This window comes from Poecilia reticulata, chromosome 16 (assembly GCF_904066995.2).
Source record: "Poecilia reticulata chromosome 16, P_reticulata-male-v2, whole genome shotgun sequence".
Classification (NCBI taxonomy): Eukaryota; Metazoa; Chordata; class Actinopteri; order Cyprinodontiformes; family Poeciliidae; genus Poecilia; species Poecilia reticulata.
In genome coordinates this window covers 21891651-21919416 of record NC_088845.1, presented here as the reverse complement: position 1 = coordinate 21919416, position 27766 = coordinate 21891651, and the positions used below count along the sequence as shown (strand labels likewise).

The window sequence follows — 27766 nt, the reverse complement described above, 5'->3', positions numbered from 1 at the left end:
TTAAGAAAAAGAGAAGAAGAAAAAACATCCTTTTTTTTACTTGCATGTTTGGACTACAGATACTAAAATCTAGCACTTAAGAGGACAACAAAGAGGCACACTCACATGCCAGACAATCATATAGCTATAGCTAGATACAAGCCATTCCTAGAGGGAAAGAGGCTGTAACTTTTAGGAAATTTTCGAAATTGAATTGCTGGTTTTTGTTTTGCATCATTAGTTTCAACGATGTTCAGCTGTGCAACGAAAGCTGTCTGTTACTTGTCAGTCTATCTAAAAAAAAACGAGTTTGCCATTGTGCAGACTGGATGGTGCAATCCAGGCTGTAATTTCTTCTAAAGGCTTCCCCACTTTCATCGAGTCTCATGAAACATTTGGTGATATTTGTTTTTTGCATCACTGCCTTTCCCCACCAAAACGAGCGCCGTCACACACTGATGCTCTCGCTCAAATTAGTCACCTACCAATGCCAAGACAAAATGAAGCACACACACATGTACTGGGGTGACACACACTTTGGTTATAGCAGCTTTGTAGTCTGTTTTGCACCAATTACTGTTGGAGAAAATGCACAGTTGCAGGGTTCTGTGAGTTTTCCTTCCTCATGGGAGTTCTTCTTTTCATTTTCCTGCTTGTTACAGCTCCAGCTCAGGTAAACCGAACTCATCACCGCTCTGAGAGAGATTTCTATACATGAGGCTAAACATCAAGCTTGCCTGAAGACTGCAGTATGTCCTATTAATTACTGTATAGGAAGCGACAGTGTCTGTTTAAGTTCCTGCCACACCGAGTCCATTACAAACAGCTTTTTACTGCCTAAATGAGCTCAGTTTATAGTGAGCACACACACTTCCTCCTCGCATCCTGTTGGCGTCAGCAGACGGATTTTATGTCATCCATCAGCCATGGATGAATTGTTACTGTCTGCTGAGACTTATGGTTGAGGGGGATGTGTTTGTAGCAACAAAAAAATTGAAAAAAAAAATGCTGTGTCTGTACACACGGTGTAGGAGGTCCTGGAGGATGTCTCCAAAAGAGCGCAGCATACTCTACTTGAACTGCAAGTGAGCTTTGAAGAGTCCTCCGCACATCCTCCAGGGGTGCCGCTGTTCGGTGTGTGATCCAGGTTCTTTTGACCACTTGGACCGACTTGGACCGATAAGAGACAGCGGAGGGACAAGGAAGCTCCCTTGAGATGACCTCAGTGTGTGTGCAGGAAAGCGTTCAAATAAAGTCCTCCAGTTGCAAATTCGTCACACTAAAACTATCTGACAGGTAATTTACTATACAGATTTTTTTTTAGTAATTTGTTTCTCAAGCTTTGAGATTTTGTTTGTCCCCAACTGTAGCAAACAGGCCAACACACGTCTGCTGCAAAAGTATTCTTGAGTATTATTTTTTTCTTTACTGAATCAAAGCCACAAACTTCAGGTTGCTTTATTGGGATTTTATTTGACAGTTCAGACACTTTTTCCTCCAGTGCCCTTAAATACGATCCACTAATGCAACTAATCCCCTACAAAACAGCTCAAACTCAGTTAGAATTGCTGGAATTGTAAAACTAGATTTAGGTGTGAACTTTGGAACATTTAAACATAAGCAGGCTTTATAAGCAGATATTAACTGGAGGTCTTCAGGACCCACATGTCCTGCATGTTTTAGGCGTTTCCTTGCCGCTTTACACCCGAGTGAACAAGCTTCTGCATCAATTCAAGTAAGGGTAACAGACTAAATATTTCACCTCACACCGTGTGAGGTGAAATATTGAAAAGCCATGTGTAAGTATTCTTCCATGTTACGATTGCACAGATTGTCAGAAAAAAATCCCAATAAATACACTGAAGTTTGGGACTGTAACATGATAAATTGTGGAAAGGTTCAGGTGGTGTGAACACTTTTGGTCCTGCATATGCAATTGTCCACATCGCTGACGGTAATGTATAAGCTGTAGTCTTGCATTTTCCATAGAAAAAGGCACACACTTTACTACTGATAACACGGAGTGAAGATGAATCTTTGTAGAGTTGCATTTTGAAGAATGGCCTTCAGTGAGACAAACGTTACTCCAGCTACAACAGCTTGAGGTTTGCTAAGGAAGCAGCTCATAAATGAGGTGACCCCTCTCATCTGTTCTTTCATCTTCAAGCCCTCGGAACAAGAATTAATAGCATGTATTTTACATGCAACAACAACAGACAGCCAACTCATTTCATGTCCTCCGTCTTCATTTAATGTGCCCTGCAGAACCCATCCGTGAATGATTCAGGCTTCTAACAGTCAAGTTGTTTCTCCACGAAAAACCAACCTTGAACTTTTTTTTTCCCCTCCTCTGGAACCGATAAAGAGTAACTTTTTAAAATAATTTAGTCTCGTTGCTGCCAGGCTGAGCTCGTGCTATTGCTATAAAAAAAAAAGCCACCATTCAGCGTCTCCTCCTTCTTAAAGACAATTTTGCTGGTCTATTTGAATATCTTGAATACAGAGAGATAGTACAATTTGTTTTTACACATGCCAAGAGTTTGATTCAAGGTCTTTTCTGCAATACAAACACCAAATTTATCTGTAAAGATGGTAAAAGGCCTTGCAATGACACAGCTTTGACGTCGATCCATAGATATCAGCTGATCAGGAAGAGATATTTAGCAAAGAGACACTTAACAGCAGTTAAGATTAGAGCTGATTGTTACGCTATGAGATTTTGGCCTTCAGGATCAACTCACTAAATTAGACTGAGCTCAGTGTTCATGCGTGACGACACAATAACTTTAGTTCAGGCAAACCTTTGCTCTTTCAGATAAGTTTTGACTAACGTTTAGTAAAATCTGAACTTCTTGACTCTGTAAAATAATAAAAGGTTATTGCAAAGTAACAATGTAGTAATATTTTTAGTGCTTGTATTTAAGAGTTTAACGTGTTGACGTGTGACGAGACCGTCACCACTGATGTCTCTTCAGTGTCTACGGTCAATAATCAAAGTATTCACGTCCTTTAAACTTTTTCGCTTTTGTTATGTTAAGATCAAAAACATAAGTATTTCTTTGGAAGCGTAACTGCATTTTGTATTATTAAAATAGGAAATTACAAAGATCAAGTATCACAAAAGAAAAAAACTATTAAGTAATATTTTGTTCCTTGCAGATATGATGTAATCCCAACAGAAAGAGGAGAGATATAACCTGAGATGCTTAAGGCTGTGTTTATGCTGTCAAAATAAATATAACGTCCTTATTGGGTTGAACATTTTCAGCTCTTATCATTTAATATAATAGAAAATGTACTTCTTAAATATAACACTCCCCAATATCTTTGCCACACAGCCATGCCTCCTTTCCCACAATATAACAAAATGTGCATTAAAGATAAAATACATTTATTGTGTTTAAAAAAAAGAAATATATTCAAACAGAATCACTGGTGTGTTTAGAAGCAAAGTTAACTTTAAGACTAAAACAACAGAAAACAACAAACCAATGTGCATCCCCCTCGCCGCCCGCCAAGCCGGCCTCTTAGCAGGGTGGCTCTGCTTTGTTTTATTTTTGATTTTTGCGGCTTTACAGCTTCAGAGCCTTGTGAGTATATCAGTAGGTTTAAACACAAAACTATACAAACAGAAGTTTAAAATGGGTTTTCTTTGAAAAGTTTTTGGAAAGCAAAAAAGGCAAGTAAATCAAATAAAAGGATTAAGTTAATTAAACTTAATCCTTAATCTAAAACCAATCAAAAGTTTAAAACATCAATCACTCTCACGAATGTGTTGAAATGTAAGAAAAGCTGCCTACTGAGGCAAAACCTCAGAGAACCTCAATTAAAACGTCTCTGCGGCGCTCATTATTGATGATCACCTCCCTTTTTTTGAGCTTTTCTCCAGCACCCAGTCAACAACCTACAAAACAGAGACAACAAACAAGTCAGCGGGATGAGAATTGTAAAAAGAAACCCAATCCGGTGGACGATGGCGTTACCTGTTTGACGTTGCTGCTGGCTGCTTTCTTCATTTCTTCATGCAGACCCCGAGACGTCTTCAGATCCTGGGAAGATACAAACATATTAAAAGAGGAAACATTTATTAAAGGTAAATGATGTTATTCTAGCTCAGTCTAAGCCTAAAGTAAAGGCCATCGATCTCAAAACCACACAGCTTGATGATGATTATTTTACATTTTTAGGAATGTCATCATAAACATTAGTAGTCACATAATCCTTTCATTTTCAAACCTTAAATTGTCCGCGTCAGCCACCAAAGACTGATATTTTTTAGAAAAATTTGCTTTTGTTACACCTGGGTCCTTTTAAAAACTGTCAAAGAAATGTTAGTTAACATATTTGCTCCAATTTTTCTTTTTTTTTTCTTTTTTTAATGAATGCTATATTCTAGCTTCAGTTTTAGTCAGTTTTAGGGTTAAAAGTCTCTCTTTTTTTGATGTGGAAACCCGCCCCCAAAAAATTTCATTTCTTCTGCAACATACACGCAAATCACAATTTTTGAGGAGTGTGCAATCCAGCTCTGGGAGATGCACTAGTAAGAACCTGGGAGGTCCTTGAATTTCCAAAAAAACATTTATTCCCATATATTTTGATCTTTTTCAACATTGTAATACTTTTTATAAGAAGGTCATAAGAAAACTGCAAGTAAAAAGACAGAAGAAAAATGATTTAATACAAAAAAAATCTGAAACTAGGTTTGAAATTACAGTGCCACACAAAATAACTAGCGTTAAATAAAAGGTAAACAACGGCACGGTGAGGGCATTAATGAGACAAACCTTGAGGTAGAACTTGGAGATATCAAACAGTCTTTTGCTGCAGGCCTCGAAGCACTCATGCTCGACAGCGATCCCATGGTGTTTGAGCGTTTTAGCTACAATCTCCTGCAGCATCTGAGGAGGAACACACAGTTTTGTATTAGTACATCTGTGGGAACATAAAAAGTAGTTCTGTTTATTCCCCAACCACCTAATGCAAACTCAGTTCACAGAGACTAATTTTAGCACAGTTTTCCTTTTAAAAACAGTGAATGTCAAAGTGTCTTTACTATGGGGGGGGTGGGGGTGGGGGGTGACATTCTTACATAAATACACGCCTTTTACATTCACAGAGAGAGCTTGCAGGTACAAACATGGAAATATTTCACTGGCGGTGTCCTGACAGGGGAAAAAAACACATTCCTGAAACAAATGGATCCGCCTTTAATCTTGTCACAGCGACGGTTCTGAGGAAGCGCCATAAATTATTGTGAGAAATCATCAGTACTTCTCAGTCTCTGGAGGAGTGGGAAGGCAGCGTTTAATCTCTGTCCTGAATAAAGAGAGCGATCATTGTTTCTGAATAGAGCCAACTGTTCTCCTCTTCACTCGGGTCCGGACGATAAGCGTGTTTGCATAGTAATCGGAAATCAAAACGAGTGAAGGTCGGGAGGCGGAGCGCGCGCCGAATGTTGGGCCCGTGACTCCATGCCGAGTCCTGCGTGGATTTCTGAGTGTGAATCCCATGGATGAGGGGCGAAACTGTGTGTGACTGCGGAGGCAGGGAGTAGGTGATAGTAAAGTTGTTTTTTTTAAGTCAATAAGCCGCAGCATTACAATGCAACCCACACAGTCAATGTGAATCGTGCAGAATATAAAATATTTATTCTTGCTGGAGCCGTTGCATGGCTCTCATCTGTAGCAGACAGACAGACGGTGGGTTTGATTGTGTGTCCATCTGCCACTAGAACTGGTGGTTGGGTGGGGGTGGAATATTCAGCTGTTTACAGAGTTTTGTAAAAAAATAAAAAAATAATCGTGTAACTACTGTGGAGATTTTATGGGTAGAGCAAATCTGAAAGATTCAAGATAAAAAAACAACTCTAAGATATCAAGCTGCAAGTTCAGCTTCTGCATGGCAGCAAGTGTCAGCTGTTTAAAAGTTCAAAAAAGAACAGAACACATTATTTATGTCATCTTACATAGTTCAATCATTTAAAAGATTCACATGGTGTGAATAAATATATAAATGTGAGCAGTATTTAGAAGAACGTATAAAAACCCATCTTTCATAGTGAGCATCTGTTGTTCTGACAACAATGAGAGAAAAATGAAAAGCAGTAATCGAGAGTTTTAATGAGCATCAATCCAGCTCAAAAGTTGTATAAAAACACCGTTTTTTTTTTCTTTTACTTTTGAGATGTTTTTCTCACAAAGAACATTTTTCAGTATATAGATTTTTTTTCTATTAAATGGCAGGGTGGCCTCTTTTTGTTAAAAAATATGTTTGCTTTGAGAGAAAAGAAGCGTGTCTCTGTTTCAGTGTGGCCAATAATTTTCCCCGCTACTTTGGTAGAAAACACCTGTGAAAGTAAAGATATCGCTCTGAGATGTTGTCCTTTTTCTACAGTTTATATATAATTATCAAAGGCATCATTGGCACATTAAAAATATATATAACATTTTCTTTCTACAAGGGTCAATAGTTAAACTATATTTAACAATTTTTAAAAACAAGAAAAGGTAGAAATGTATTTTAGGATTTATTTTAATCTACACATAGCCAAATACACATTGATTCATACACCCCTATGAGTAAATGTCCTTCAGAAGGATGAAGAGAAATTTTAAGCTTTTTATAGCCTAGCATAATTGGATTTGTGAAGCTCGTATAAAGTAGTTAGTCTCCTTGGACTGCCTGGGCTTTTAAACACAGGAACAACCATGTTTCAAACATCGAACACAAATAGTCTCCCTGAGATTAAAAGAAACTAATTAGGATGTTTAAGAATAATCTAGAAGAGCAAGGCTCAAGTCTGAAAAATGGAAAATACCTTTAGCACAGTGAAATAGGTTTTAAATCTGCATGGAGTGAGAACCAGACCTGTATGAAATGTGCTTGGAGTATTGAAGGTCAAGCTTTCAAAGCTAAGAAAATTGTACCAGTTGCCAAACATAGTGGTGGGAGCATCATGCTGTGGGGCAGCTTTGTTGCTACTTGTACATTAAACAATGTAGAATAAGGGGAAGCACAACTTTACCCGAGAAGCTAATAAATTAACTTGGACACAGTTGGATAAAGATCCTGAATGGAATCAGAAGTGAAAGTCTGTTGACAACAAAAAGAAAATTAGTATAACTTCCAAATAAAGGATTAAGACAAATGTTGGTAAAGGAACGCTGCCATGTTGCACAAAGGTAAACTAACCAGCATAACGCGCCATGCATCACTCACCCTGTTGTGTTTCTGGGAGCGAGACTCTTTGGAAGGTTTGTCCTCGGCTTGTCCCTGGACGACCTTCTGCTGCTGGGGTTTCGGTCTCTCTGGACATGGCAGAGTCGCCAAGCCTGCAGAGTTAGAATGGAAGTGTTAACGTGAAAGCATAAAAGCCACTTCCTCTCTGAAACAGCAAAACTAATTTAAGAGAAGAGTGGTGACACGGCGGGGTCCCTCGTTTCTTTCAACTCTTTTCCGCTCCAAATGCTCTCGTCCTACCTGACGGCCGTCTTGTTGCTGAGGAGAGGCTCGTACAGGAGGAGGCGGACTGGGATCTGTTTGCTTGCTGCCGTAGAGACCTGATGGAGGGATGTGTGCCGCTGCTGCCGCTGCTCTGCGAACACAGAGAGTCGCTGCTCTCCGACTTCACCAGCCTTGATGAACACAGAGAGGAACAAACCTTAAATTATGATGTACTTCTCCTTAGTTTTACTAAATCAACTCGCATTCCTCACAAGAGGAACATAAAACATCAAACCTTTTACGAGCATAACCTCCAGCTACGTCAGTGTCCCAGGACCTGCGTTTCAGCTGCGCTACTTCGTTGTTCTGCAGGGTCTCTCCATCGGGAACACTTCCTGGTTCTGACATGACAGCAGGTGAGGGGGCGGGGCTGAGGGCAAAGGGGAGAGCACATGGCTCCTTGGAGCAGGTCGTCTGGGTCTCGTAGCGAATCAGACGGGATTGGAGGCGCACAAAAGCCTGGTCTCTGTCCAGTGATCGCTGCTTATCCAGGCAGAATCTATGCAAACAGAGACAGCCAGGTCTAAATCGGAGCCTCATCACTTTTAATCCTTTAGAAGCTGCTGTCATGAAAGAGCAATGAGGGCTTTATAGAAACTGACTCTATGCCATGGTAATGAGCTGACGAGGCTACGCTGAAGGGCATCCTGCTGATTGTCCTGGGAGAGAGGTCTGGTGACAACTGGAACATGTTATTGCTGCTGGGAAAAAGAAGAGAGGGAGCAGCAGACATAGAGTCACAAGAGTAGGCAGAAAATCAAAAGACCTTCGTAATATTTTGATTAAACTCAATTTTTACCAATAATGATGATGCTCTGCCCACCAAAACTTGCTAAAGACCCTGTGAGTAGCGAGGCAAACATTTGTGTTCAATCCATTTTAATCCTGTACCACCAACTACCTTCAGAAGTCAAGTGGATGAACCTGTTGACTGGGAAACTTTTTCTCTGCTACCCTTGTGGAATTGAAAGAAAATAATAAGATCTGTTCTTTTCTTTGTCCCGGGACCTGAACTGGTACCGGGCACCAGAATAAACACTAAGTGTGTGGTAATTCTGTGAGAACAGTCTTTAAAAACACAAAATAAAGTTTCTCAAATGTAAAAAAAAAATAATCTGTTTCCATATGAATATCTCAGACAGCTGATGTTAAAGCTTCACTCTTGGTGCTCAACTAAGAGATGCTTTGCACCAAGTCAGGGGCAAAAAAGCCATCACAAACAGAACCCCTAGAACCTACCCTCTGCTTATAGCCAGCGGTTGTAACTCCCCTGTGGGCAAGCCATCAGATGTGAAGTGCTTTAGAAGTTCTTTGGCATCTAGTAAAGCAGATGAACCCCTCTGGCTGTCTTTAGGGCCCAGGAGGCTTTCAGTGGAGCCGGGGCCCAGCAGACCAAGCCTAAGAGACATACAAATATAAGAATGATGAATAGCTTTATTCTAAGAATTAAAAGCCCGCTCTGGGGGAAACCGACTGGGAAAACCTTGCTCACCTCTTCCTCTGCCGTTTTCTCTGCAGGTTTTCTATATTGTGGAGGACGGTTCTCTCAGGCCAATCAGATGGTTGTTGGGAGACAGTCTGTAACTCTGGAATAAAAAGAATACAGTTTAGAGCTGGATTTAAAAACTAGACAAAACAAGTCTTAGGTTTTGGCTCATCTTCCAACCCGAGCTTCAATTGTTTGCAGCCTTTAAAAGTTTCTCCTTCGATCTGCCTCCATTAGACGTCCAAAGCTTTCGGTGTGTTATCTCGTAAGCTAACTCTGTTTCAAACTTCTCCACGCTTGTCTGCTGTGTTTCTTAGTCTTCATGATGCTCTAATGTTCTCTAATAAACCTCTGAGGCCTTTCCAGAACAGCTGAATTTACAGAGAACAGATGATTTCTGAAGACAATAAAAAGGTCAGAATATAAATGGACACCACACACGATTCAGATATCCTGGGAAACCGTATATAACTTTCTCTCAGCTTTATAATAATTGGTTATTTTGATTCCATCTACCATATATAACCTCAGTAAAACAGTTTGCTGTTCCACTATGATAAACTGATTGTCGAGGCTCTGCGCTCGGCTTCATTTAACCTGCATAAACCAAAACCTCAGGTGTTCTCTTGGTAAGTGATTCTGCTCTCACCCCAAACGTTCGAGCGTACAGAAGCGCATGACTAGAGAGAGGAGAAGCGGGGAATATCTATCATTTTTTTTACATGCAGATGGGTAAAAAAAAAAAATTTCACAGCTCCTTACAAGGAACAAAAGTCCTGCTGTCATAAAGAATCAGCAATACATCATACAGGTGGCATTATATATTAGAGGTGAAGAGAAACCCACAGATCATGAAAGCAGTTTTAAGGAGCAAAAGCTGGTGCATGATAAACAGACAGAGCTACGGTGCCGTAAGCTGCATAATGTAAGCAACAAGAGCCGCGTGATGGATTACAAGAGTTATCTGAACTTTCCCCTGATGCATGTCAACACACAGAGCTTCTGGCAGAATGGGAGTCTTAAGGAATGAACACGAGCTAAATATTACCAACTCTGCACATTTCCTTGCGTTTGGACAAGAGGACAGTAGGTAACGTTAAACGGGACAGGCAGTCGACGCTGCTGACAAAACGGCTGGAATGAACATCGCGTGCACAGCGATGGCCTGAGGGAGAAAAGTGTTTTCTGCGTGAAGAGATGACGCTTTGCCCTAAAAGTGTATCAACCCACACCTCCTTTGAACGGAGGGTGAAAAGGGATTTACAGGTAAATAAACGGAGTTGCCCTTTAGACTGCTCGTCTCCACATCAATCAATCAATCAATCAAATTTTATTTGTATAGCACATTTCAGCAGCAAGGCATTTCAAAGTGCTTTACATAATTAAAATAAAAACAGCATGTGACATTGAATAAACGGCGAGAAAGAGAAAGAGATTTAAAAAAAAGATAAAAACATTAAAACCCACACCCCTTTTAGGACTTCAGTTAAACGTCGTTTAACTGGGACTCCACATGCTGTTAGCAGCTCATCAAAGCTGTTCCTGATTTTTGTTTTGCAAGTGCTTGTTTTGTGTAATATTCAGGAGCACTGTATTTATGCAAGTGGCACAAAATTCAGAATATACAAGACACAATAATGTGCACTTTATGGGAGATGATAAATCAAGTAATTGCTCAGCTGCGACAATTTCTCTTAATGTTACTGCACATGCTGAGCGAAAGCCTCAACCTCCAAGCAAAGACGATTAAACTATGAAAATAATGATGGACAGTAAAGTGAAAACTCATTTCCAACTGATATTAAAGCATTTATGACATGAAAGCTGCTTGACATCTGGGTCTACAAGCCCTAAAGCTAGAACTGCTGCTACCTTCGCCGCACACATTTAGCTTTAATTCCTTTCAATACGGTTCATTTGCAAATCATAAGCTACTGCTTTCTGAAATGGTCACCCGATGAGGCTACATGTTGTGAAGACTGATGTACTAAACAATGAGCAGCCATAAGTAATGCATCTTTTTCTAGCAAGCAGTGGGTTGAACTTTCTGTTTTCTAGTGGAAAACAGCAGACTGAAGAAACTGAATTCTAAAGAAGGCGATAAATCTTATTCAGAGAAGAATAGCTTTTATTGAATGTTATCATAAAACATTTCTTTGTTAAACTGGAAAAACTGTTGAAGGCAATCAGACAAAGTGAAAAACAGCATTTAAACACAGCGGGATAAAAAAAAAAAAAAGAAAAAGAAAATATGTGCAGGTTTGAATTCTGTGTCAAAGCAAAAATGTTGAGCTGCCTTGTTTGTGGGATTTTCTTGCTTCTTACCTGTATGTTCTGCAGGCTGCTCATTTGTCAGACATTTTTCAGCGGTTGGAAGAATGGAGTCAAACATCTTGAGGTGCTGCTCCCTGGCAAGATTCAATATGGCCTTCAAGTCATTGACGGGCACCGAACACGAAGCTGAAGTTTCTCCTTTCTGCCCTGGTTATAAATAAACAGAGGCAGGATTTTGTTTTGGCAACATGTTAGATTTTGTGTGGAATTCATGACAAGCAGCCACCTGAAAATTGGTTCTACCAATTTCTGGCTAGTGAAGACATCAAAGCTGAGAGCTAATAATATGTCACACTAACAGTCTCAGTCTTATCAATCTTGTCTACGTCCGCAAAGGTCTGAAAATCAGCAATTTCCCCACCATTGCTAATTTAGTGACTTTGGAATTACATTTAGTGACTTTTCAGACAAAAACAATGTATCTGTCAAAATTGGAATCAGTAGCTCAGGCTCTTTAAAAGGCCAATAACAAATCAGTCAATGGGCAGAAAACTGCAGTCGGTGCACTCCTAATATAATCTCCTTCTTTGTTGTAGCATAAAGTAAAAACCTTCTCTCACAGTGTGACGTTGCCTTTGTTCCCATCAGGCTAGAAAAATTATTTCAATTCTATTGATAATAGTTTTGTCAAAGAAAACGTAATCACCTGATATAAGCTTGCTAAAGCTTAAAAAGAAAAAAAAATCTGACCAATCCAACCACATTATAGAGGAAGGTCTTTTAAAACGGTAAGGTTTGACCTGTATTTTAATCAAACAATTTATTTGGTTCTTGTCACTTTGACCGGCGGAGGCTCTGCGTTCGTAAGGAGGAAGTGAGGCGACAATATGTCTTTGAGGTGTTTTTATTTCGGAGCTCCAAGTTACACCACCATCCTCATCAACAACCACACTTAGTGAAACACAGCAGCTTACACTTATACCTGAGGCAAGTTCCACTTACACCAGGTGAAGGGGTGACCACAAAAAAAAGGACAAACAAACACTATTTACACAAACCTACCAACAATAAATGATCCAAATATTTACATGCATGCAAATTATTAAAACTAAACTATTCTAAGGTCAATCAAAAAGTAAAGGTAACAAAATACATCCTCAGAGTATTACCCCTCTTAATGGAAGCTGGTATGTTCCAGGAGCATTTGTCTCCCTCTCTGCTCCACCTTGCTGAGACACACCCAGAAAGGCAAGTACTCAATTAACTCAAATTGACTAATCTAAATCAAAACAAACTGACATTCCCCCCCCCACATTCTCTGAACAGGAAAGATGGCCAGTCTCCCTACCCAAAAAGAATGTTCACCAAATGTCAAAGTAACTGAAATAAAGAACTGATACAAAATACATTTGAACTGAAAATAACATATCAATAATCAACATGGGATGGAACCCCTGGTCTCCATCACAGTTCTATTAAGTTGCACAGTCCACAACGTAGGCTTTTCTGCGACTTTTGAAGTTTCACGGTTAACAGAGAGCTGGTGAAACAGAAAGAGAATGATAAATGAAGCTCTTGAAACACACAAGCCTCAGCTTGTACAGTGACCACACACACGCTGCAGAGACACGCCGAAGAGCACAAAAGGGCTCATCAATCATTGGGAGCACACTTAACTCACACACTTCACAATAATCAGAAGAACTTCCCAGGAAACTGCTGAACTTCTGCAGCTGGCCCACCTGCTATTGTACTATTTGATGCCATGTCTAAAAAAGTCTAGTAATCTCTCAGAAAGTTACACTCCTCTCAGGGCTGTTTTAAAATTTTATACAACAGTTTTACAGAAATACCACCCAACAATCACAATGTCTTGTAATCGTAACTGCATACAACAAATGTTGAGTTTTTCCTTCTTAATTTATCATGTTTTGTTTCACTTACTAAGATATTCTTTGAGAACCAGCGCCTGAACCTGGGCCACCTTTCTTTCCCTCCTCAGTAGAGAATCTCCTTGGAGACACGACAAAGGATGGAGGAAGTTGCCGTCGGCCTCTCCTGATCAAAAGAGAGGAAATTAAAGAAAAAGGGATGAAATAACAGATGCAACTGCAGATTACTCTTTTCATTGTTAACATAATTAAAAAGGCGGATTATATTTTGTTAGTTGTTGTCTGGATTTATGTCTTCGGCAGTTATGTAAAGGTGTATTTCATTTGTGTTGGACGAGTTGACCTGATAGTGAAAAAACACAAACTTGTCAGATGAGGAAATGTTTAATGCCATACAGACGAGAACTAAGGATAAATTAGGCAAAGCATTATGACCCCTGCTCAGTAGTAACTTAAGGCTCCACCTGAAGGTGTGATATTCCGTCTCACAAGATTTTAGTGGCAGATCTTTCACGTTTCGAGGTGAGGCCTCCATGGATTGGTCCAAGATACTCATTTGATTGGATTCAAGTCTGATTAATTTGGAGGTCAATATCACACTTCCAACTTGTGCTTGCACTGGTTCTACTTTCAAAATCAGTGAGATGTCTTAAAATAATTGAGCTCAGAAACAATTGGACACTAAAAATTGTATTTAAATTTCTATGGAGCCTATTATTTATTCACCTTCTGGCCATTTCAGTGCTTAGCCACTTTGCACTCCAAGTGGTTGGTTTAACTTTTATATTTGTTTTTCAATGTGGGAACAAAGACGCCAAATTATACGTCGTTTGGGGACATTTTGTCAAATGGATTAAAAAAACTAAATAAAATAGCAGCTATTAACAGATGCCAGGAAAACTGAACCTGTAAATGGTAAATCGGCCACAAGTCATTGCAGAAATGGAGCGGTGCACAGAAGTGGCTTAAGAGTAAGCTTTTCCAAACAAAATACTTCTTTAATATAAAGGGCACCTTCTGTGGCTTCACTTTGCATTTTAAAGCTTTTTAACTACAAAAGACAGTGTCTTCAAGGTTGCATAAAATGTTAGCAACAGCACCAACTCACTAGAGGACACCTCACAGCAGGGCTGAAATCTCATGTAAAGCCAAAGAGAAAGACGAGAAACTTTCAGCCAAATGACTTTCTTACATGTCTACTCCTCTAGATACATATAACCAAACTCAGCCATCCATCTACAACAACTCCATTTCTCGTAAGCTTCACTCTTCTACTTCTCACTCCCACAAATTCTCTCTGAATAATTCTTATTTACCCCTTTTTAATATTATACTGTCAAAATGACAAAAATAATAACAGACAAGCACGACTAACTTGTGCATTGAGAGACAAGAGGAGGAGAAAGGAGACAGAAAAATTGGGACATGTGGGTTTAATAAAGTGAATCTGTGGAGTCAAACAGTATTAAAATTCAGTTTACTGCAATATAGGCAAGAGGGTGAGCCATGACAACCGTCAGCTTCTGCAACCATGGTGCTTCCACTTTAATAAAGGTTAGGAGTTTGGAACAACAACACATTAAAACAAATGACTACCTGATATTCATTCATCTGCAAACATTGATAAAATACTCATTATATATGAGAACAGGGCAACTCTTCAGCACAGGAAGTTGATGGCTCAATTTAATTTTTTTTTAAATTAATTTTATTCAACCAAGAAGTAGAGAGACTGACATCTAACAAAGAAGATTTGAAGTTCCGGTAAGTGAAGAACAAATATTTATCGGTTTTTCCCCAATAATCTGTGGCAAAATCTTTATTTTTATTGTAGCTATTAAACCCTTCTTCTAATTGCATGATTCAACAAGTAAACTGGCAATATATTTTTTACCATCGCCGTAATCTTTATTCACATTTAGTAATGCCAACTGCCTGAATCATGCAATATTTTTTTAACAAGAAATGCTAAAGGTAGCTAATTTCTCACTCAGTAAACATGTTGACTTCAATTTGAAATAAAATTAAAATCCTGTTTAACTGCAGGGCTGTTTGACACAGACTGGTCTCTCTCACACAGAATCATGATAATTATGATCCATCATGACAAAAAGGCTCCTTAATGCTCCCGTATAGTTACAACAAAAGCAAAATTTCAAGTAATAGAAAGAAATGTATATCCTGAAATATCAGAAAATTGAGACGGTAAAATAAGTTTAAAATTAGCTTGTAAAACTGGGACATACTTGATTTGTTCGCTTAATTCTCTGGAAGCCTATTAAGGGAAACCCCTAGATTTTTAATGGCCTAAGCCATTAAAAATCAAAACAATGAAAAGATATATGTAATTATAACACAGCAATAAAAAAAAGAGAACAAGAACAACAGGTAGAGATCATAATGACACTTTAGGCCAGCCAGATTAATATTTAAAAATTCAAAGAGAGACAAAGGAGTCATTACATCAATTTATAGCTCTGTTGCAAGATATTTCATGCTTTGTTAATGATAAAAAAAAAAACACAGCTTCTTCCTGCTCTGAACAACAGGGGGTTCTTTGTTCCTTATGGGGTTTTTTGAGAATTTTTTGTGCAATAAACCTTTCATTGTTAAGACAGCAAGGGTTTTTAATCTGTAAAACAGAAAAAATATGTCATTATTCAGCCACAAGATATGTGACTGGTGCATCTCAACTTAGTTTTTATAGAAGGGTGCTGAGTGAGAACATAACGTGCTGCATTTAGAGAGTAGCATTTGTACAATTGTACAAGTGATGGATGTGAATGGGTGAATGAGAAACACGCGGGGAAGGTCTTAGTGGAATCAAGGATTAAAATGAAACACATAAACAGGGACCATTAACTCATTCAAAGACTTGACCAACAAACCATCTGCTCAACTAATGAATTCAAATGATTTACAACTGTTCTGAAACAAATAAGGTGCATTTACAAAATACGTTACTAGACCCGTCTACACAGCCAATCTAACCCAACGGGACACAGTTTGTTCCCTGGGCACAAAGGCTCAGTGCAGGAAATAAAAATAAATACAAAGGTCAAGATTTCTTGACACAAAAACACGGCAGTCTTATCATATAAAATACCTGATGAAAAAGGCTTCTCCCTTAGCAGACTGGAGAGGGTTGCCATAGCAGCAGCTCCGTTGAGTTGACTGTGTGAATGCATCAACCTGACCCTGCAGGTACCAGAGCCGACATCGTCCGCTCCCTGGACCAGCAGGAAGTAGACTGCACTTTCACCTTTCACCTCAACATCGGGCACTGCAGGACAAGATGATATATAGACAGTCAAAGTATATAAAAAAAAAATAATAATAATTTTTCTTCTTGGTTTGGATTGTTTCACACAGCAATGCCTGCTTTGGAGGAGCTCGTTTTCAGTTCTTGAATAGGTCATTTCAACTTTTGTACTCTTAATAAATCCATTTATTTGAGGATCTAAGCACACAAAATACATCATCCTTGTTCAATTTGCTGTGTAAATGTAAATGTACTCAAGGTGAAGGTAATCATTTATTTCATGCCTTTCTCTGTTTTTTTGATGCGCCCAGCATTTTTGTTTTATTTTCCATAATAATTCTTTATACCACCCTCGGAGGCTTCATTCCTCAATAATTCAGTGCAGATGCAGTTGATTTCAGAAGATGACAGGCCACATCTCAGGGGCTGCAAGTAATTTATTTCACAGCTTAAAAATGCAAAGTCATACCAAGAAAGGCCTTTGGTGTGCGGGATAAACACTCTTTCCAGCGCTGGGAGCTTAGCTGACTGGCTGGAGGCTGGGTGATGGGTGTAATCGTACAGGATAGGCTGAACAAAGCTCCAACCTGGGAGAAAGACCAAATAAACATGAGATCGCCCAAAAACCTCAGTCCATCAAATAGCATGAAAAACGTGTCTCCTTGATTTAATCCTGCTTTCACAAAAAGTTTGTGAAAGATTTGACTGGATTTAATTAAGTTACAAGGTTGGATATTAAAATATTTGAAAAGATCTTATGTATGTAAACAGCACAGATCAGTACCTTTCCACGGAGAGCGCTCAGCTGGTCCAAGAGAAGCTTAGCTTTCACAGACTTCCCAGACAGGACTCTTTTTATTTGTTGTAAAGGAACAATGCAAAATCCAGGCAACAGAAAACAGACCTACTCAGACTTAACTGTGATTTATTTTAACAAGAGGTGCTTAATATGAGTAGCATTTGACTTGTTCTTCAATAACCCTGTTGTGTTTTTTGAATTGTAACCATTCTAAAGCACAACATAGATGAAAAATGTTTTTATTTTTTTATGTGTTTCAGTTCATGTTTTTTTTTTTTTTTAAATGACTACCACAGCGTATTATAATTAAGCAATTATTATATTTGGCTCTTATTACTTTCATCTTTTTGCCTCATTAGGAGAGCATAGTATTTTCTAGTCCTGATGTGTAAAATCTTATAATTGAAAAAGAGTGTGCTGACCTTTACCATAAATGCGTATTGAAATGAAATATTGCCATTTTTTTTATTCTTAAACACACACGCGCACATAGGCAGATGCATTAGGAAGGATACAACTCAAAGTGAGTGTTGGACATCAGAAAGGTGGGCAGTTCTGACAGATCAACCACCTGAACCAAGTCTAAAACTGGAGCATAATAATGGAAGACCTGCAGAACAGAACAGAGTGAGAGCAAAATATGTAAAAAAAAAAAAAAAAAAACACACACAAAATCCACATATAAGAACGTTTTTTTAAAAATAAAGTACACACATCTAAAATATCAGATAAATAAAACCACAGCACATAGTACGCAGAGCAGTGACAAGGTATGCGCATTCAATTCTGTCCAATTCAACTTGCCAAGGCCTCGTACCTTGTACCAAGGCCTCAATCCACCCTGAACCTCCAGCAGGAGGCGGGTCCACAGGACAAATCATCATGAGCTCAGCTATAGAAAAATGGAAGCAAAAACACTTCTTCCCCCAGTATAGCTAACAAACCTGTATGTGAGTGCTTGTGTGCAGGTTATTTTAAAAGTCATTTTCCCAGTGGTGCTGAGGTATGATTGTTGTCATCGCTCTTTCATTTTTGTTTTCATGCCAAAACAATCTTTACCATCTGTTTCTCTGTACAGGAGTCTGATGAGATCACAGACACATGCTTTCTGTTTTACTCCCTGCGGGCAAGTAAATAAGCTGCACACACAACAAACGCCTAGACACATCTAAACTTTGGAGCCGTTTTAAAAATTAGGACAGACACACACAAACATGCTAATGCAACAGGGAACCAATAAAATAAACAGGCATGTACAAATTAATACTTCCAAAATTTCCCTAAATAACACTCACATAGAAGTAATGTTTAGTTATTGATTGTCTAATTAATAAAACAGAAAGATCACCTTGCTATGCCCATAAAAAAGCCAAACATTACTTTTGAGTTCCTTGGGAAAAGTCCTCTTTACTCTGTTTTATTGTTGCTACTTATTAATCTTTATAGTAAGCCCATTACTGCACTGTACCAGGCATAGTAATGCAATTGTTACAAAACACATTGCGATACAAAAACAAACTGTGCAAACAAAGCTCTTTATGAGTGCATATTGTCCACAGAAAAACATTAGGAACATAACGGTCATAAACTACACCAGTAATGGTTCTGCTTAATGAGTTTGACCAAATCTCTGCAGACACAGTTCATGTCTAAAATGGTGGCTGCTGCCATGGCAAATTGAAACGTGGGTAAGTGTTTAACTTTAATGAGAAGCAAAAATGTTTATGTATTTCTCTGCTTTCTAACAACTACAACAAACAACTGCTTTTCACATTAGGACTGGACATTGCACGGATCTGTCATTTATCTATGGTGAAGGAATATTATGGCAAGTGCAGCACAATGATGTTTTTTTTGTTTTTTATTAATAAATAATACTTGCTGGATTCAGCCTTGGTGTTTCAAACATGAGAAATCACCATAATCACTTAAATTAACATTTTAAATGCAAGAAAATTATTATTTACTCGCTTTTAATTTTCAAAACAAAAATACAGGTGGGAAAAAAATGTCAAAAGCAGAAAAACTGGCAGAGTGAACAAAGGTGATGAAGAAAAAGTTCCCTCTTCAGACCCCATGGACAACAGAACTGAATGTATATAATAAAAATGTAATTTTCTAGCTGAATGGTCATGAGGAAGAAGAGGTCAGCGCTTCTTTTTTTTTGTTTGATAAAATCGATTTGCTTCAATTGCCTGAATGTTACAGGCTCCGCTATGCGATTAAAGGCCAGCAAGAAAGTGACCATTTTGACCTCATCCCCTTGCAGCCATCAGAAACCATTAGGAGAGAAGAGTGCATACTCTCCATTCTACTAAACACCTGGGAGGTAAGACGAGGCTAAATGGGGTTCCTAGGAACAGACAGAACCAGAATACAATCGCTCTGAAAACCTTCCCCAGGCTTCAGATTAACACACAAGGACAGAAGCAACAACAAAGACTCCATGGTATTAAAATATATTCATGAAAACAAAGCTCAAAGTCAGTTCAGGACTTAATGCATTTTTAATCTAAAGCAAAAAAAAACAATCATCAGTGTTAAAAAGGTCAGGGATACAAAAATTTTGTTTTGAGAGACTTGCCTCAGAGTTTACTTTGTGATCCGTGGTGGGAGCCTGGAAGAGACCCGAGTCCGATATCCGATGCGCAGGAGAGCGCAGGGAAAAGCCATCAAAGCGAAGTTCTGATACATACTGAGGCAAACACACAAGGGAAGGAAGAAAATATTAAATCACTAACAAGCTCTATTAGCAAGCACAGCGGCCGCTAGAAATTAATTGCTGTTCTACACAAACCACATGAACAAAATCCTTTATTATTACTGTCTTTCCTCTAAATTGTCTTTTTTAGCAAGTGCTTGTTACGCAGCATTTGCTGGAAAAAAGCCATGTTATGCAACTACCACATGGCAGTTTGTTACAGATACCAAGACCGGTTCATACAGAAATACGAGCTGCAGCACAAGGCACTGAGGCGGTGTTGTTCCTTTTGAAACAAGCTTTCCTTAGAGACTTCTTCTGTGTTCTCCTCTCTCCAACTGTGTACCTTTTAGCAAGTGGCAGCTGGAGCCCACTTACTTCTGAAGGCAGCAACTCAGAAAAGGTCACTCTAGTGAAGGAGAAGGAGGATGCTTGCCTCAGCAGGCTCAGCTAAGGCTAAAAAAAAAATCCTCTCCTGCATGCAACGAAGTAACCAGCACCATGGGATATGGATGAATCATATGTAGCAATTTAAGCCCTGACAAGTGAGCGGTACTGCTGATGTTACAATACTGTCCAAAATCCTGGTAATCATCAGCGATGTTACAACTGACACTAGTTCATAGACATTTTTGAAAGACAATCCAAGTGGACATCTTATTGAAAAGAAATACCAACTTCCACAGCAAGTCTGTCTTACATGGGTCAATACAGATGGGGGAGGGGGGGCTAAAGATTCATAGCTCATGATCTTCCCCACATACCACCGTTAAACCAGCACATCCCATCTTTTTGTTATTGGATGTATGAATACCAGTACCGACACAGAACGGGCTTTTCTAAAGTTTTGCAATTTGACTATTTGTACTACAAATGTCTGATTCTTTTATACAATTAAAAGGGTCTGAAGAGGTTTTGATATTAAGGGATTAAATGGTCGGCAGAAGAATATTTCTACACCGCCACCATCTGATGTGTCAAATGTAGCATTGGAATAGAGCGATGACAGGGAACAAGGTTAAGTAGTGAAACTCCTGACAAACTAGTTAGTTTGCAATAGTGCTAAGATTAATAAATTAAAATACCAACTTAAACGTGACAGTATTTTTTTTTTCTTTGGGAGTTTTGAAGCTGCTATAATAACTTCAAAAGCCTCGTTCTAGCTATTATCTTGTTTTCTCTTAGTTATGGGGGCTGCACAGTGGCGCAGTTGGTAGAGCTGTTGCCTTGCACAGCAAGAAGGTTCTGGGTTCGATTCCCGGTCTTTCTGCATGGAGTTTCCATGTTCTCCCTGTGCATGCGTGGGTTTTCTCCGGGTACTCCGGTTTCCTCCCACAGTCCAAAAAAAACACAAAAACATGACTGTTAGGTTGATTGGTCTGTCTAAATTGCCCCTAGGTGTGTGTGTGTGTGTGTGTGTGTGTGCATGGTTGTTTGTCCTGTGTGTCTTTGTGTTGCCCTGTGACAGACTGGCGACCTGTCCAGGGTGTGCCCCGCCTCTCGCCCGGAACGTTAGCTGGAAATAGGCACCAGCAACCCTCCCGACCCCACTAAGGGACAAGGGTGTAAGAAAATAGATGGATGGATGGAATCCGAGTGGACACTAAAGACTCAAAAGGTGCCCCTCCAGCCTCCAAGGCACATATTTCATAATTTCTTAAGCTTTCGATAGTAAACAAGCCCTTTGCAGAGCCCCATTCCCCACAACAAGCTGGGGTAAAAGAACATCTGAGTGCCAGGCGTTCCAGATCGCTCTCAGATGTTTATTTACCCAGTCCCTGACTTCTCAAAGTCTTTCTAGCTGTAAATATTCCCTATTAACAGTAGAGTCAAATTGTGATCCTTGCCATTTTGTAGCTGAATTGCGTCTACGTCACCATGAATTAGTGGCGGATTCACTTGACACATTTTCCCATCAAACCCTGGTTCACAAAACTCAAGAGTCCTCAAGTGCATTAAAAAACTCCTTTAAAGAAAACTGGATTGAGTAAACTTAAAAAATTTTTTTTAAAAAAGTTCAGAGAGTTTCATTATACACAGTGCACATTTCTTTGTTTAAAATTTAACAAGTGAGAACCATTATTTAACTCCAAGGATCAAGAACGCTGCCAAGCATTTCAGATCTGTGACTTATTATGTAACTATCACAAGGCTGTTGGAGGTGCTAAAAGGAACCTTGAGCTCTCTTCTCTCAGAAGGTTGTGCTATGGCCTTTAGAAACTAAAAAGTCCTCTTACATTAACAGAGCAATGCCTTTTTTTTTTTTTTTTAAATCAAGCTACATGACAGTAAATTTCAGAGAAATTGACAGATTAAAAAAACACCATACGGTATTTTGTCCGAATGAAGTTCGGACAAAATACCACAGGAGAAAGGAATACTTCAGCGCCTGCAATCTCATAGATCAGTGAGTTAACAAGGACACAGTCATGATGCCAGTGTAGACTTTGCAATAAGAAAATGTAATTTTTACTTAATCTTCATACACTTGAAAGCTACATAGTTTTTAATAGGGGTGTATTGATTTATCGACACCAATCTCCTTAATTTTGGAAGATTGGTGATCGGCCGATTGTGAAGCAGCTCTTATCCTCTGATCTCATCAACCTAACGGAAAAATATTTTAAAATTTTTTTTAATACAAAAAATCAACCATTGTCCTCTGTTGTCCCCTTAGAGAGGTTTGACTGATAGACCGGCCCACCAGGTCATGTCTGCAATCAACAATAGACCCCCACCCCACCCCTAACAAATGTGTCTGTAAGGTAACCTGCAATCAGCAACCCCCTAGTTTTTAGGCGTGTAGATTAGGGGTTTTACCATAAACACGAAAAATGTTTTGATATACAAACATTTTAGTGTACAAGTGAACCTGGAGGGGACAGGTGCAATCCTCTTGACACAAGAGTTTGGTTGCATGTCTGCTGTTGTAAAAAACTCACACTCACATTTGAGGCGTGTTAAATGCTCCAGGCAGTTGGTGGCTATATACTTTATCTCTTCTGCTAAAAAAACATTTCATTTATGCTGTAAATTTTTTTATACAGTAAATTTAAAAAAAAAATAAAAAAAACAAAGAGCAAAAAAAAAGAAAAAAACTTGAGCTACAAGTCCTAAAGACACAGCTTGCAGACAAAAACAGCTCCTAAACATTTTGTGCCTCAGTGAAGCAAAAATGTCCATTCCCCTAGGCTTTGTTTAGCGTGATCCTCAGTGAATAATTCTGCTAGGCTGCACTGGCCCAGGCCAGGCAGTCAGTGCTGCCAGCGTAGAGTTGGCAACACCAAGATATTTCCCATGACCTACCGACGACCTGCAGTGATTGCTCCATTTATTCAACAGCAGTAAAAGACCACTGCCCCCCCACCCCCCCTACCCACCCACCCAAGGGAGAGACATAAAAGTGTAAAAATTTACTCTCCAGGCTGGTTTGACGACATGAATAATTTGATATTAAAGGATGCATCAACAAAAATGGAGGCATAATTCAAGCCTAGAAACTGGAATTCATATAGAGAGATGCAATTTAATTTAGACTAGACATAACAACTATACGTTTACAGTGCAAATTCCACACATTCCTTACAAATTCCACATTTTAAAATAAATTCAATCTCATACAAATATTAGCAGAAATATCCATCCGTGCTGCATTTTCGATTTCGCTAAACGGCTTCTTTCTGAAGTTAAAATTTATTTTAAAAACATAAACTTTTAGGTGTGACAAACAAGAAGAAACATTTTTAAAAATATATTTTACCATAGTGTAGATTCTCTTCTCTATTAGAACCGATGCAAAAACCACCCAACCAATCCTTGCAGTCTATAATTAATTACTCATTTACTCACGACTTCCCAATGCCTGAACCGTTAAAACCACACTGATATTGAGCATAGTTGACAGCAAAAGGTGAAATTTTCTAGTAAACTAAGACCAAGAAATCTTTGAGCTTGTATTTTCTTCAGGCTTATAAAAATAACTTATGGATTTATTTTTTCTTGTTCTCTTTAGTGTGCTTCTACGCACATGTTTTTCAAAGAGTCCATATATTCCTGTGTGTGAAAAACTACAAACATAAAATTGCTGAGATGTGCAAACATCATCCAAAAAAAAAAACCCTTCCTCTTCTTTAATGAGACGTCCCTTTTGGGTACCATCACCAGAGGTCTGAATCTCTACCACCCACTCTCTACTGTTCATCATAGTTATGTTGTTTTGGCCAAACAACAGTAAAGTTCCCTTAAATCCCCAAAACAAGAAAAACATGAAATACATTATTTACAAAGAGACATTTCTTTACTGTTTAATGTTATTAATGTTCTTCTCTTAAAACTATGGGAGGAAAAAGTTTTGTTATGCACTGTGTATGTGTTTGCATCCACATTATTTCACTATTGATGATTTATTTTTGGAAGACCTCTAAATGAAATGATTGTGAAGTATTAGTAGTCAACGATCATTAAAAGTTGAAAAGAGACAAAAAAAGTGACAATTATATGAAAACAACTGTTTTCTTAAGGGACTATTTAAAAATGAACCAGTAGGTCAGGTTTTCTCCTCAGTTCTGTTTCTTCTTTAAATCATTAATTTCAGTCATCTCTACATATTCCTCCCAAAAATACATGGTTGTTTTCTGACAAACTGGATAGAAAAATCCCAGTACTCACCTTCTTTTCTCTGATAACCAGGCCTCCCCTCCACAGTTCCCTGTAGTTGATGCAGTTGAACAGTTCAGCAGGCTCCAGTAGTCGTGCACTTAGAGAGGTTGCTACCTTTTCCCACCTGGAAGAAAGGAAGCAAAGCTTCCTTATTAAGTTGAGTTTTATATCTCAAAGCCTGATTCAGGTTATTTTTTTAAGGTTTGAATTGGCATTTTGTCAACGAGCTCATATTTATATATATTACTGAACATACTTTTGATCTAACAATTGACTACGCTTGCTCATTTTTACTCATCTAGCTCCCCCTAGTGGTGAATCTGAGACACAATTTATTTGCAAGAAACCAATTTGTAAATCAACATTTTTATAGACATAAATTTGCACATTCTGTACTGATCTAATGTCTTTGTCACTTAGCATGAATAATCTTATGTTTTGTGTAATTGCTGCCTTCTCACCCACTAATGTTCTGTGTGACAATGTTGATCTTTGCAGCCTGCCAGCAGGCCATGTGTTTCAGGGCTCCCAGCAGAGGCAGCAGGTCTTTAGCTGAAGGGGGCGGCTCAGCTGAGGCCAGCAGCAGAACATCCAGCAAGGCTTTTCCTAAGAAAGAGTTAAATGACAGTCAAAAAGATGTGTCTCCTTTTCAAAATGTAACTTTTATTACAAATATAATCAAGTACTATAACTGTAAAAAATAAAACACAGACTGAAGCAGATCCCACCCTTGACAACCAAGAAAGCCATTCCTGGTAGCATGCATCTTGGATCGTGTTCTTTTTACTTTTAGTCATATAAATATCCATAGGTGGAGATCAGAGCATAGACAGACCAGTAAACTGATAGCTTAGCTTTGTAGCTCAGTTTTACATTCACAATAGACCAGAGAAGCACCTGCATTACTTCAAAAGAAGTGCACATGCATGCATACATATACACATGCATGTGTGTATGTATGCACACATGTGTGCACGCATACACGTATGTATGCACACATGTATGTGTGCATGCATACACACATGCATGTGTGTATGCACATATGCATATGTGTGCATACATACATATTGTAATGATATAGAAGCTCTAAACAATAGCGTGAAAAAAGAAAAATCAAAAACACAGGGAGGAGGTCTGCTGCGTTCTGAATTACCTGGCGGAGGCAGCTTATCTGTCAGCTGATGAAGTCCGTCTGCAGCCTCTTCTAACAGCCTGCTTGACAAAGATAAATTACTTAATACTTTATACATTTTTTATATTTTTAGAAAAATACACAAAATTTATCTTAAGATCATTTTGTCTAGGGTAAAGGTTAGGGCAGTGATATAATCATAGGTGCAAGTTTAATACACAGATTTGTTTTATGAATTAGTTATAAATGGAAATTCAAGGAGAAGGTACAAGTACAGAAAACAAAATCAGCCCTTACTCTGCCAGAGGTGGCAGGTCATCTGCTGCCTCGAGGTTACTAAGAGAGGTCAGACATTCTTCGGGTGTAGTAAGGCTCTCCTCCTCAGAGTCTGTTCTCTGATGGTTTGTTCCCAACTCTTCCCAATCAGAGCTGCAAAACTACAAAACGGGTTAAAGAGATTTAAAGATGAAACTCATGTTTGAAAGCTTGAGTCAAACATCTAAATCACAAAATAAGTTACATTAACGCATTAACTTTGTGATTCATTCCCTAGTTAAACACCACAATGGTAATTTGAAATTTTGAAAAATATCTCCAAAATTGTTTTGACTGTTCTGATTTTCTCACTTGTGTCGCTCCTCGGCACACCTGTACAGCAAAGTACCACCTTGTAGTTGCTGGGCTGCCACTAAGGGAACAAGCTGAGGAAACAAGAGAGATTGTGGTGTAAACACAGTACATGTACAAAGCAATCATAGTCACATTTATCAATTGTTTTACCTGGAAACTCACAAATCCCTTTTGCTGACTCCTGAGCTGAAATCTCCAAGAGTCTTTTATAGATATTATTTAATGGCTCCAGACCTAGAAACAGTCACAAAATGCCATCAAGTTCTTAAAACTAGAATGCTGATTTATTTGACACAGTCCTGCTTAAATAAATGTACTTCTCTTAGTAGCACAGACCAAACTATTAATTATAAAAAATATTGGGTAGTGTGTTGTAAACTTAGCTAAAGTAAAAACTAATTTCTGATATTTAGATGCAGAAAAACAATGTTTCGCTACACTAAAGAGACATTTTTTTGTTTACTTCTGAATTAAAAAGTTCAAGTTGAAGAGCACATTCCTTCCCATCACTTCTCTTCTTGTAACAGAAGTGTCAAATAAAAAAGCGGCTAGATAACTGACATGTGAAAAACTGCTTTAACTTTGTTTTAAATTGCTGGATTTATTACTATTATCACACATCGACGATTCACGTCTTAATGTACACTACTGCATCTTAAAACTAATTTCCAATCATAAAATACTGGACAAAACATGACAGTCAGTTGGAATCCAACCACAGATTTTCTGCGTCACAGTGTTGATGAAAACCTACAGACGTTAATTTATGAAATGCATAAACTCATCAAAACAGTAGACAGCTAGTTAGCTAAACAAGGTTCAACAGCTCTGACTTTATAGATGTGTATATGTCTGTTAGAAACTAAAACTTACATTTATAATCGCCAGTCAAGTGGTCATCACCTTGGCTAAAGGATAAAACCAAAACGTAGCGGTCCATGTCCAAGTTTAAAACTCTAGCTTCTTTGCTGTGTTAGCAAACTTTCCCGCAATGTCAAATTTCCCACCAGTTCTTCTTCTTCGGTTAGAAATTACGTCAAAATAGCAAATTATCCTCCTGCGCCCTCTATCGGGCCGAATTTGACCTACATAAACAGTACGTCAGTGTAGGTCGGGGGAATAGTTCAAAACTCTTCTTTTATGCATACAAACGCAAACAAATATTCCTAATAGTGAATGAATATGAATGTATGTGAAATATTGATTTAATTGTATTAAAGTTTTATTGCAAATTGTAGTATACGTTTTCTAACCTGGTATACATACAATGTATAAGACTATTTTAATTCTCTCCATTAAATAAAACCAAAGATTTGCAGTTCTCCCAGGAATACTACTTGTCTATTTACAATTCACTAAATGCTAGAATAGTATTATTTCAAAGCTATATAGGCTTTTGATCAGTTAGTCTGAGTTGAATGGAGGCACACCTGGGGGTGTATTTTAAGG

At 38.5% G+C, this 27766-nt stretch overlaps 1 protein-coding gene across 2 annotated transcripts; it reads right to left on the bottom strand.

The window, feature by feature from the left end:
* Positions 1-3353: 3353 nt before the first annotated feature.
* On the bottom strand, positions 3354-27764 carry mtbp (MDM2 binding protein). Of its 2 annotated transcripts, none has more exons than XM_008432226.3 (23): positions 27191-27764; positions 26468-26551; positions 26315-26388; positions 25985-26124; positions 25709-25767; positions 25017-25161; positions 24565-24679; positions 19780-19890; positions 17711-17805; positions 17181-17247; positions 16866-16983; positions 16241-16417; positions 13187-13300; positions 11294-11449; positions 8975-9068; positions 8722-8880; positions 8085-8183; positions 7718-7981; positions 7459-7613; positions 7198-7310; positions 4764-4877; positions 3963-4028; positions 3354-3883 (listed from the first exon to the last, which is right to left on the bottom strand). In XM_008432226.3, exons 1-23 carry the CDS (start codon positions 27255-27257, stop codon positions 3839-3841), a joined length of 2631 nt encoding a protein of 876 aa, XP_008430448.2. In that variant the 5' UTR covers positions 27258-27764; the 3' UTR covers positions 3354-3838. The 2 variants fall into 2 exon arrangements, with proteins under 2 accessions (XP_008430448.2, XP_008430449.2); XM_008432227.3 differs by having other exon boundaries at positions 8085-8180.
* Positions 27765-27766: the final 2 nt, after the last annotated feature.